Raw genomic sequence first — 13,114 nt, 5'->3', positions numbered from 1 at the left:
TTGTATGGAACGTAGCTTGTTGAATGAATTGCTGTTTTTAGAGGTAGCTTTTCTTTTTGCTGACCTGGTGAGGAGAAAACTTGGTACTTTTTCCTTTGACAGGTTAATACAATGAGATAGTTTGAATAGACGTAGATTCTGATAGGGTCGATATCTTTGAACTCTGCTTAATGGGGCCGTTTTTGGACTGAGAACTTTTTCTGGTTGTAGGAGAGTATTTAGTACTTTACTTTGAATCTGAGATGACTTGGAATCTCATTCCCTTGAGAGCATCTTTAACCAGTCATAAGTAGGAGTTAGTGGTAAATATCCCAGTTCTCTTCCCCTTTGTGTAAGTTATAGCTGAGGTTTATACATGCAGTTCTCAGAGGGCCCCACAGACTTACTCTCATCTGTCAATATCAGTGCTCTTCATGTTTGACTCCTTTTCCTGTCTCACTTTCCACTTCTCTATTAGTGCTCTTTAGGATCACCTTCCCCACAACTTCTTGCCCCCCATTCTTGTCTGAGGGCCTGCTTCTGAGACAAAGCTGCCTTAGACATTATCCTATCACTGTATATCAGTGCTTCTTTCCTTGACCCAACAAACCACGTGTTGCTTGTTTTCATGTCCATGGATCATGGGACAGAGCTAGGAACCTCCCAGAAGTAGTATCTGATGTGAACACCTAATGGGTTTGCTGTGGAAAAAAGAAAATGGTGAATGTTGACAAAGAACTGCTTTTTCTTATTTCCCCACCCTGCTACTGAGTGAGGAACTTGTGACGAAATGACCTGTAGCCCTGCCCCACAAATGTGAAGTAGGCCAGTCAGCAGGACCATAAGTGATGAATTCCCTCATGAAATTCTGTCTTTGAGCAACAGCAATCTTACCCACCCACTTCCCTCATCTGCAAGTCATCTCTCTGCTTCCTGAGCCAAATTTCAACAGGCTTAAGCGGCTTTCCTAATTTACTCTTCCAGTGTAGTGCAATTCGACAGATGATGGGCTGTGCAGCTGTTGTTGAGGACATGTGGTATATTTCATCCTTAATTGAAATACACACCAAGTTGACTGTGTAGACCCTTCAGCTGAGGGCCAAGTGGACAATTGGGCTAACAGAAAACTGAGATATTGCTGGAGTGAATGTGAACTTCTGCATATTAGTTCTCTTGTCTTTAGGGAAAAGGATATAGGGGGATCCTGTGAAAACTGAATCATGGGCTTCAGGCATCCCTCACAGGCTTTTTTCCTGTACATCGCTGGACCAGTTTTTTTTTTTTTTAATCAAATGTATGGGGTAATGTGACTAGTTAAGTGAGAATTAGGATGGGAACTTGTGACTGAAAAGTTCTTAGAAAGTGCCCTCTTTTCGGGACTGGGGATGTGGCTCAAGTGGTAGCGCGCTTGCCTGGCACACGTGCGGCGCTGGGTTTGATCCTCAGCACCACATACAAACAAAGATATTGTGTCCACTGAAAACTAAAAATAAATATTAAAACAAAAAATTCTCTCTCTCTCTCTCTCTCTCTCTCTCTCTCTTTAAAAAAAGAAGTGCCCTCTTTTATTATAAGGAGATATTCTCTGATGTTTTTCCTTTTTCTTTATTTTCAAAGAAATCCATTTATCAAAGTGTTTTTAAATAATTGGAATGTTCAGTTCTAGCAAAAACCTTAGTTTATACTTAGAAACGCCTTTCTAAGACTTAGGCAGTGCTTTGAACTAATAGGAGTAACACAACATAGATATCATCTGTACCTCATTAAGAATGTGGCCTGGGGGAAGCAAGAAAGAGCTATAGGTCTTGAGTTCAATTTCTAACTCTGTTATTTACTAGTTAGGTGACTTTGGACAAATTACTTTCATCTCTCAGTGTAATAATACCTATCTTCTAAGTTTGTTGAAGATTTTAAGAAGCAAAAAACACTTCTTTTTTGAAGCAAACTATGTTTGTTAGCTTCATTGCTTATCTTGGTTGGATTCTGGATACATTTCACAGAAAACATTATTGTATGAGATCATTGACTTCTGCTCTTTTTCCACATAAAATAAATGTATATTTATTTTGTATTTTGTTTGACTTTATAAATATTTTTGGAATACATTGGCATATAGAACATGAATGAATGAGTTCAATGAATGAATGAGTGGTCATTTGGTAGAGCTATCAACCCATCACTGCCAATAAACACTAATTAAATGTGCTAAGCAAATAAGGGCAGAAGAAAGGTCTTAGCTTATGTCTTTGCTTTAAAAGTGGCACCATGTTCTGTGAAATAATTGAATAAAAAAACATAGTTCTATTGTCTCTTTTCCCAGTTCTGCCTTAAAATCATTAACTCTTTTCAAATGTATGAGCCAGGGTTTTAAAAAAGATGATTAATAAATGTAAGAACTTCTGTTATTAACATTCTTTAGAAATGAGTGGCCCTAACCAAACTACAATAGTCTTTTGGTAAATCCTGCTTCCTCTCTAAAAGAAAGAAAATCAAATCATTAACAAAATAGAAGAGCAAATCAGATGCACATTTCCTTGAAGACTAATTTCCCCTTCTCTTGCTTGCTTCTTTTTTGCACCTGCTGTCCTCACACCCAGGCAATGATTTATTTAGGGAGAGAAATCTTCATTGTTTTTCATTGCCACCTGCTCTGAAGGAATGTCAGTGGTTTGGGGAAAATGAGAGAAATAATATATTTTGGACTGGCATTCCCATAAGTGGATCTGGTTAGAAAGACTTGGTTTGTATTCTACCATCAGTTTGTATTCTCCATCAGTTTGTGGGTCTGCCTCAGGAGACAACTGAAAGCCAGGCTCTTTTTCTTGAGGGTGGAGAAACATACAGCTCTACTACTACCAGCGACCTAATGAAAGGATTTTTCATAAGGTCACCAATGAGGTTTTCATTTAAAATCTGGGACTTGACTCTAAACGCCCAGACACTTAAACTCATTAGGCATTTTCATAGACGCATGTAGTAAACAGGAAGTGCTCTAATGAAATCAGGCATACAGTGTTCATCTCAGGACCCACGTCACATGAGAGTTGATCAGTTTTCTCTAGACTTTATATATGGAGATGTAGTAGAGATGAACTGAATAGGGATAAAATAATGAAGTTATTCAAATAAATAGCCCTGGGGAAAAGTGGTGATAGACTAAGAAAAAAAAAATCAGTAGGAGATTAGTTGTGCGTGTGTACACATATGCATATGTATGTGTATATATATGTTTCATTACAGGTATCTAACTAGCCTGTGAGTATCATATAGTCATGTTTAATTGCAAACATCCGATCTCAGTATGCACTTCCAAGCAATGGTGGGAAATTTCAATAGGTTGAGTAGAAAACAAACAACAACAACAAAACCCTAAACAGCTGAAAATTGATTCTAACTAATTAGAATAGTATATATCAATCCTGGAATGAATATTGACTGATGTCTTGGTTTGAACTTGCAGCTCCTGGCTAAGTACAAAAGCTTGCAATGGGACAAAGTCCTGCGACTGGAAGAGGTGCAGACAGAACTAGGGATTAGTTTGGAAGAAATGCTGCTGGTCACAGAGGATGCCCTTCATTCTGAACCCTACAGCCCTGAGGAGATCTGCAAGTGTCTGGGAATTAGCCTGGAGGAACTCAGAACACAAATCCTGAGTCCGAACACTCAAGATGGTGAGTCTGCTGGAGAAAGGAGGGCATGGATTATTCCCCCACTTATATCTGGAAGGTTTTCAAACTTCCCTAAGGATTGAGCTAATTTTAAAGCATAGTTTTGAGATAATTTAGAGAAAGTGTGTGTTTTGGCAACTAAATTATCTAGGTGCTTAGGTTCATAAATTCATTCATTACCAAAAATTTCTTAATATATGCCAGGTATTTTGTTTGGGCAAAGGTGATTAAGACATGATTCCTGCCTCAAGCGGTTTGCAACTTAATAAGCTTCTCTTTTTTCATCTTATTTTTTTTCCTTATTCATTTTCCTGGTTATTATGTTATTTATATAAAAGGATCTAGGTTAGTGCTCAGAACTGCTTGGAACAATACTGTGGAACACCAGGATGTTTTCACTGCTTAGGTTGAAACCCATTGCCCACTTTAGAGTGGAAGTTTATTTCTATTTGCCTGCTGCTTTGAGATAATGTTGTTTTTAAACACATAATATCAGAAGCTGAGGTGAAGCTGAGATGAAGGCAAAGTACAAGTTGGAGGCACAGTATGGAGTCTTGGAGTAGTTGTTCCTCTTAGAAGTAAAGGTTGTCTATTTGTGGGAGGTCAGTATTAGTGACAAGAACATTTAGTTAAGATTTAATTTCCCTTTAAGGTGAGGTTAGGAAGGGTGGGAATTTGGCAAAAAGACAAGCCCCCCAAAGCCCCATTTCCATCCCATTTGGATTGTTTCTATGACTGGTTATTGAGTTCCTATTGTGGATTTGTCTGTGAAGTAGTCTTCAAGGCTGCCACCATTGACAAATTTGGAATGGGATAAGGGAATCATTTGAGGGCAGGGATTGCATTTGGGTTTCTAACATTGCCAGATTGATTTTAATTTGATGAACATTGATTAAGTTTCTAGAATGGCAAAATGATGCCTGTTACCTGTTTTTGTAATATTAACTTTCACTAGAACACAGCCATTTATTTGCTGTAGTTGGTTTTGCACTATAAGAGTAAAGTTGTATAGTTGTTTGGAGCCTAGATAGTTCACAAAACCAAAAACTCTGGCTCCAGAAAAGCAGTAAACTAAAGGTTGCCTCAGCTTTGCCATAGAAATAGGTATAATAGGAAGTAATTGTGTAAGATTCATGCTTGGTAATGGAGGTGCTCCCAGAGTGATGAGTGTGATGATGGAGTGTACTTTGGAGACAAGAAAAGAGACGTCAAAGCCAGCTTTACTAATGAGATAGCAGTGAGCCAAAAGTTAAATAATAAATAGAAGTTTCCTAGGCAGAGAAGCAGTCAGACGGAATTTGAGGTAGACAAAACAGAGCAGAGAGGAGTGAGAGAAAATTACATGACCAGAAAAGTATGAAATGAAGAGGATGGGTAGGGAATTGGATAGGAAGATTTCCCAGGTAAACAACATTTTCTGCTTTGACCTAAGACAGTTTCTTTAATTCAGCCAATATGCATTAATTTCTTTTGAATGCTGGATATAAAGACAAGTAGAACATGGCCTCTATCTTCTAGTGACGTAGTATATAAAGGGGAAGAGAGCCCTGCAACAATCATAGTAACAAATACCTACTAAAATACAGGTATTAGTCAAGACCCCTGAGAGTATGGAGGGGAGAACAGCTAAGCTGGATCTTGAAAGAAAGTTATGGACTTCCCAGACTGAGAGGGTTATAGGCATGCCAGGCAGAGAGTAGAGCCTGCGTAAAGAAGGAAACACAGGAGCAAAGTATTGGAGAATATGTACCATGAGGTATAGTGTGCTGTGTGATGACAGAAATACTGCCTCAATGGCTGTCGCATAGGATTGCACTATTCTACTCTGGGTAACAAGGGCCTCTGATAGGGGATCTTTGGTTAACTGTAGATTCTTGAGACCATAAAGGAGAATTCTGTTGGAATTGGTGACTTCTTGTGTCCAGGGAGGAAGGAAGAGTAGAAAGGAGGAAGGGAGGGAAGGAGGGAGGAAAGTGGAAAGAAGAAATAGAAGATAAGTAAAGTCAATGTATAGATGGCTAGCAAAACTAGGGAATTACAGCTTTGGAAGTGGTTTTGGGATAAGTGTTTTCTTTCCATCTATCTTTAAGTTTGATGCAATGGTACATTATTTAAATAAAAAACAAAGAGGTAATGAAGAAGTGAGGAAGTCTTAATAGATGTTGAGAATATTCACTGTCAAGTGATGTTCTTAAAGCAGTCTTTTCATGGTGTTATGCCTTAGTTCACATCACCTAATTGGCCACATGCCTTAATGTGTTAGATTTCTTCTCAGTCTGGCCTTAACTCCGTTCTGTCCTGGCTGCCTTTTGAACCTATACACAGACATGTGGGCAGTGTTGCCTTGGCTAGACCGCACCACTTACTTATTAGCAGCTTGGACTTTTGATACTAAACACACTATTTTCCAACTGGACTTGTCTACTTTTCTGAAATATAGTTTCAACCTATCTGTAAAGGTCAATATGTTTTATCTTTCTCTACTCACAAGCTATTTTCTTTTTCTCTGTATCCATGACCTTTCTTTCCAGATCTGCTTATCTTTCCTTCCCTGCTTCTTTTTTGCACCTTTTGAAATAATTACCCAGAATAACTTGGAAAATACAAAAGATAATTTGCTAATTGTAGCACATGTATCACTATGTATTTACTCACTTTTTTGTCTATAGGATACTGACTTCATTCCTTTTGTAAAAGTGATGTGTGCTTCATCTTACCTCTGTATCTAAAATCACTGCTCCACTGCTCCATTTGTATCACTATAATTTACTCTTGTTTTGTACTCAGTGAATCTATGTTGAATGAATGAATCCATTTTGTAATCCTATCACCCTAAGGATTCCCTTTTACTTTTTGAATAAATAAATTAAAAAAAAAACTGTGAACATAAATTAGTCTGTGGATTCTGGAGTTGCCTTGATTAATGTTACTCAATTTACTTTCTAAATCTAGCCATCTAGCCCCAGCCAAATTTCCAGCTGAATTTTAGGGACCAAAATCTTTTTTTTTTTACTCTTTTTCATTTGGTCCTTTCTGAAATTTTGCCTTGTGTGATTTTAGATCTGAAACAAATGTTGAAGATGACATTGTATTTAGGTCAAATTATCCCATCAGAGGACTCTGGAGAGTGCCACTGCCCTTTACTCTAGGTGCCTTCACTTGAGCATGCTTAGTTTTGACCTGATCTAATTTTTCCATCATGGAAACCCTTGACTTTTAGGGACACAGAGACTTCCTATGTCTCATTTTGGCAAAACTCCTTTCCACATGGATATAAGTGTGAGTTGTGAGATATTGACCTTGAGGTGACAGGGTAGGGAGAGATGTTTACAACAAAACTGTGGTTTGCAGCTTCTGCTAAACCAACCAGACTCCCAAAGGCCAATGTGCAATAGTCATTTTCTCTTTCCAAATTTCTAATAATTAGATTTAGAAATGCTCAGAGGCCATTAAAATTAAACACACACTCAAAGAAAAATCCTCAAATCTTTTAGATGTTTTGAATGACTACAAACATCATTAAGAACCAGTTAATAATAGTTTAAGAATTATTTGCTCGACACTGCCTACAGGTAGGAATTGTTTAAGTGTGTGGTCTATTGGTCTGGAATCCTAGATTCTCAGAGGCAGGGGCCAGACTTAATTGAGAAGGGGGTATTTTCTAAGTATGGCACAAGAGGAAAAGGTGAATCTGTGATTAGAGCCAGGAGAGTTAGGCGCATGTATCAATCACAGGATGCAAGTCAAGGACACATATTAGAGGACAAACATGGAAATTCATGGAAAAATGGGAACTAAGAGAATGGACAGGTACTTTGGATGCTAGTTTGAAGAAGGGAGAATGTATTGAAAACATTCATTTTCAGAATGTCCACAGTGTTTCAGGTTGAGGTGACCCAGCTGGCTGTTTAGCTGCACTGTGCTGAACTGGACACAGATTTCATTCCTTGGATTACCAACTTTGCCTGTGACCATATTCTGACAAAGTGCTGGTCAGTTGCTGGGTCAGTCTATTTGGATCCTGTGTTCTCCAGAGTTATAAGTGATATTCATGGCTTTTGATCAAGTATAGGACACTGGCATAGAATGCTTTTTAGGAAGACACCTAGAGTTAATGGTAAAACACACACACACACACACACACACACACACCACACCACACCAAACAAACAACCCTAAACAACAAGAATACATCTTGTTATTTTATTTACTTTATGGCTTTTCATTCACTTTTCACACATATCTGATTTGAACTCACAGCAACTCTTGATACAGGGTTATCCCTATCACACAGACGAGGAAGTGGAGATGAGAGGGTTATGTGATTGTTGGGATCACATAGGTAGTTGGAACTGAAATCCTAGCCTTCTGATTCAATCCCATACTTTTTCTGGAATCACATTCTCCTCTTGGCATTCTTATAAGCTGCTTTTAGCAGTCTTTTTCCAAGCAAGGAAGATGATGTTTTAGCTTGACTTTCATTTTTTTCTTGAGACTAAAGGAAGCTGATGAAGATAGGTTATTTTGTAGATAAAGAGCTTCCTTTTGGCCCTTTCTCATTCTGATGCTTTGGGTTTAAAAGTGGTAAGGCTGTGTGGCATCCAATAGCTTGCTGTATTTAAGGAACAATTCAACTTGGCTATAATATGCATGAACTGTTATGTTGTAGAACCTTGAGAAATTCTATGAACTTTTTCAGTTCTCATAAATTGTCCATTTAGGTTAAGTTTAAGAAGAATGGTTTGTTTTTATATAACAGAAAAGTATAAGGTATTTTACAGAATAAAAATTATCAGCTCCGTCATTTAAATGTCCAATTTACTGTTTTCAGATATTAAAGAGACTGATTTAAAAATAGTTTGTAAAATATTTGTCACCAAACTGTATGATCTCAATAGATTCAGTTTCTGTTCCTGTAAGAATTTGGGGGGAAATGTTTTCCATAAAAATCTAGAAGAAACACCGAAGGAAATTATAAATCCTTCGAGAGTTTATATATATTGGTTGAAGAGAAATCCTCAAACTCTACATGGTGGACTAATAATGATAATGCCAAACAAAAAGCGTCCTTTGATTTTGCCTGTTTTCATTTTTATAAGATGAAATAAATTAATAGTTTTTTTAAAACAAGGTATAAAAGAATAACTCAAATAATAACTATTTTTGTTATTAACAAAGGATGTTATGTTTTAGGTTGTTTTGGAAGTCAAGCCTGCTTTCATTTAGCCCTATTCCTTTCCCACTCTGCCTGGTGTTTTCTTTTTTGTCCTTCAGCTTTTATTGACTCCTCAGCTGTCTGGTCATGGAGGGCAGGTTCCTGCTGGGAGTAAAGGTTCCTACTTTATTTTCAAGGGGGACAAAAGGGGTGAACTAATATTTCAGATAGCTTAGGAATGGTGTTTTCCTTTTGTCTTTCAGATGTGTATCACATACCTCTATTCTCTAGTTCATCTCCTTTCTGCAAATATTAAAGGAACTAAAGATGAATGTGAACATGTTAAGTACGATTTTAAAGACTGAGCATCTTAACACTTTTAGCTTCTGTAAAAGAGAGCACCAGTGATGTGTGCTGTGTACTGGTCAGTACTTAAGCTACTGGAAGGTAGGCTAGCACCAGGGTCTGCCTTTTATCCCACAAGGTTAACAGTGGACATAATTCTTGTTCCTGAGGCCAACAGATAAGTAACAATGTGCATGAACTACAGTGGCACCAGATATCCCTGCATAGATCTTAGAAGCATAAAACACATCTCTCATCATACTTTGTGTATGTATTGGTTTGCCTGTATGTACCTGGTTTCCTGACTGTGGCATGTATCTTCTTCACCCTTTCCGCTTCTTGCTTGGACATTACCTGTTCCCTTGGGCTCCTCAGCTCTGACCACTGTGGTTCAGCCCTACCTGCTTCCTTGATGTAGTTCCTGCACCTCCTCAGCCCACCTACTTCTTTGGCTCTACATTTGCTGGCCCTAACATCCATGGCTGCCTCAAGAAAGAAAAAAAGAAGAAAATTTATAATTTCTAAACTTGTAAATATATATTTTTAAGTCTAAAGATATGTTGCTCAGTATTCCCTTTGCTTGTAATTATCATGGACATGTCTCTACCTTTTTTGAGATGAAACCATCCAAAGGTCTGTTGGGAACTTACTGGACACTCTGCTTTGAGTTGAATGAAGCTTCTGCAGGTATGAGGAAAAATAATGTCTCTACTCTGCTACTCTTCTGCTGGTTCCGAAACATCTTCTATAGGACACTGTCTTCTACTATTATCTTCCTAAGAAGCTAACATTTTACCATTTTTTTCCCCTTTTTGGCCACTTTTCCTTTTATTTTCACATTTTTATGTTTCTGTACAGATGAATGTTTTCTTTGTAGACAAAGCAACTTTTTATATAGCTAAGTCCTTTTATTTTAGTTATAGTGATTCTATCCTCTGTTGGTATGTCCAGATTGTGCTTCAGAAGCAGTTCCAAAGTCACAGTGGCTTGATCCAACAATGCATTTCTTGCTTACTCTGCATATCCAAAACAAGTCAGCAAAGGAGTCAATTCCTCTGAGAAACTCAGGGACTAGGTTTGGCAGGCAAGGGACTCCATCTTACTGTATTAGTTCATAATCACTGTGGCAGAAGAAAGGAAGGGAATGTTGTTCATTGCTCATGGGCTCTTAATGTCTACCACAGTGTGTTCCACATCACTCCTATTCTAACTTGATTGGCCAAAGCAAATCACATGGATGTGATGAACTTTGTTGGGGTGTGGGGAGAGAAGACCCCAGTCTTTTTTTTTTTTAATTTAACTGCCATTTTATTAATGAGACATGTAAGTATAGATTCTTTGGTCATTTTAAATTCTTCACAAAGATATTAAATAAAATGCCATCTACAAACTGAAGAGCCCGGTCTTAACTGTGTGAGATGAATTGGAATATTTGGAAACAACCCTAATGACAACCATACTTCTCAAGCTGTGTATCTGGGTAATATTCCATCAAATTCATGATACCAATGAGAACCAATTCACTTTCTCATATAAAATATGATTTTGCCATTTCTTTGCAGACATTGAGTCAATGAATATTTTTCTATTTTAAATTCCAAGTTAATTTCACTTGTAAATTAGATAGACCTCTTTTTATGTTGTGTATTTCTCTCATACTGGCTTTTTATCTATGTTGGTCTGGTGAAAGTCTCTTTTAGTCCTGGTGGCTTGTCACTTCATTCTCTGTATTGTTGAGTTCATACAGTATCTTTTCAGCAGTCTGTTATTCTAATAGTCTAGGATATGATCCTGAAAAACATCTCTAATATTAACCACTTACCTCTTCTAGCCTTCTTTCTTTTGCAAAGTATTTAGGAGAAAGTTTCCTAGCAAGAACTTCTAAATTAGAAATTGTATACCATTTCCTATCCACTGTACCATTTGTTTCCATGTAACTATGAGTAGATCTTGTGACTTTTAGCAGATTATTTCCAAATATCAAAAGTAACAACAACAATAAAATAATAAGCCATTGTATCTGTATAGACATTAACAATTTTAACCATACGAGAGTCTCAACTCATGGTCATTTATGCTGTAGGTTTCAGATAAAAATGTCATAGGCCACTACTCTACATTCTGGACAGAGGCAATGTGTAGTTTAAAAAAAATATTGAGGAAGATGATTCCTCCTGTTGTCTTTTGGAAAGTTTGAAGTGGGAGAGAACATAAAGATTGACTTGTGTTTTGTCAAGGGCCACTGATGTAGCAGCTAAATGACCAGAGACCACCTACAAAGGAAAGCAGTATAATTTAACATAATATAATTGAGAAATTATAGAGTGTTGCATGAAGAAGGAATATGAAATTTTGCATAATTAGCATGAGAAATATCAAGATTTATGCTTCATTTCTGAATTTTGGACTCATGAGGGAAAGGCGACAAAGAGGATGAAGATGAAAAGGGACAAAGAAAAGGGGGAAAAGAATCTGATAAAGGGAAGGAGACTTATATTTATACACAGGGCTTGCTTATGGAAAAGCACATAAACATAAATTCAGAGAAACCACAAACAAACTCATGCCTGTGTGCACTCACTTCCCACCTTGGTCCCCGGAGAACAACATAAACACATGTGTCATCACAGAATGTTGTAAAATAGAAGCATCCTCATTTATCCTCTTAGGATAATTCCAATTATATTGTAAACACCTCCGGGTCTGGAACATCTCATGAGATGTTTGATGGTTATGAAAGTGAAACATTTTTATCTTCCTAATGCTTCAGTGTATTTTGAAAAGTCCAGGTATTAGTATAGGTGTATTTTCTTTGTGCCTGCCTGCCTTCCATTCTGGAAATCAAACCCAGAGCCTTGAGCATGCTACACACATGCTGTACTGCTGAGCTACACTCTAGCTAGGTGTACTGTCTTGAATACTTGCCATGTGGAAATTCAGAGGAGGGCACATGAGTCAAAGCTCCTTTACTCCTAGTTACCCTCATCCAGTGCTCAGGTCACTCTTCCTAATCTGCTGCAGTGCATGCCTCTCAAAAGAAAGCTTGGGGCAACAGCCTATGTTGCTCTAGGTAAGCCCTTTTACATGGCAGCTTACATAGCTTCATACTTGCTTAAACTGTTGTAATCTGCTCAATGATTACTTTTGGTCATGTTAGGTTAGCAAATAGAAGTAGATTTTATTCCTTTATTCAACAAATATTTGATTGAGGGCCAACTCTTTAAGCACTGTACTAGATATTATACATTAGTAATCAGCAAGGCCAGCATAATACTTGCCTTCGTTTACTTGAGAATTTTGTAGAAAGACAACAATAATTACTAAAGTATTCTTATGGAAATATATTACTTCTCAGATAAGCACTGATTTTTCTTTGCCTCTCTTTCATCCCTTTTAATTCTCTTCCTTTTTCTTTTTTCCTATAATTCAATTAATAGAAGAAAGCTAAGACAGGATGCCATTCCCTTTTATGTCAAAATACCAGGACAGGCTAGCTGTAGGCAAGCGTGACATTGTTCCCATAGTCCTTCATTTAGCTCTGCGTTGACCAAGATTCCTTTCCAACTCCCTAGGCTCCTTTTCAAATGACTTGAGATTGTCTCCTTCTTTCACTTTTTCCAAGAACAAAGTTGTAGTGAAATTCTGGGAAGTTAGCAGGAAAATACCTCCCCCAAGAAAGAGAAGGAAACACAAAAATGCGGTTCATCCAGGGAGCAGCTTCAAATTCTTCCCTGGCTGATTCGATGGGAGCAGAATGACATTTATTGAGAACCTGGGCTATAAAGGTGAAGAGGCACAGTTGCTGCCCTCCTTAAGCAGTGTGTGATAACAATAATTAGAAAGGCATGCACAGATGTTAAAGATGTGCAGAGTTGGGAAGAATGGAGACATATGACTTATATTTTTGGAGAGCTTCATGGAAGAGGTGGATCCAGCTGATACTTAAAGAGATGCTGAGGAAAGCAGA

The 13,114-nt window shown here is 37.7% G+C and overlaps 1 protein-coding gene across 3 annotated transcripts in view; it reads left to right on the top strand.

The window, feature by feature from the left end:
• Positions 1-12,901, top strand: part of Galk2 (galactokinase 2) — a 101,840-nt gene extending 88,939 nt beyond the window's left edge. For all 3 annotated transcript variants that reach the window (XM_048793167.1, XM_048793168.1, XM_015480096.2), the window contains 3 exons: positions 3,440-3,650; positions 12,138-12,144; positions 12,865-12,901. In XM_048793167.1, coding sequence (XP_048649124.1) covers positions 3,440-3,650; positions 12,138-12,144; positions 12,865-12,886 — 240 coding nt within the window. In that variant the 3' untranslated portion in view covers positions 12,887-12,901. The remainder of the gene's footprint in view (positions 1-3,439; positions 3,651-12,137; positions 12,145-12,864) is intronic.
• The last annotated feature ends 213 nt before the right edge of the window (positions 12,902-13,114 follow it).

This window comes from Marmota marmota, unplaced genomic scaffold (genome assembly GCF_001458135.2).
Source record: "Marmota marmota marmota unplaced genomic scaffold, marMar, whole genome shotgun sequence".
Lineage (NCBI taxonomy): Eukaryota > Metazoa > Chordata > Mammalia > Rodentia > Sciuridae > Marmota > Marmota marmota.
Note: the sequence above shows the minus strand (reverse complement) of the source record. Positions and strands in the feature narration are given on the sequence as shown.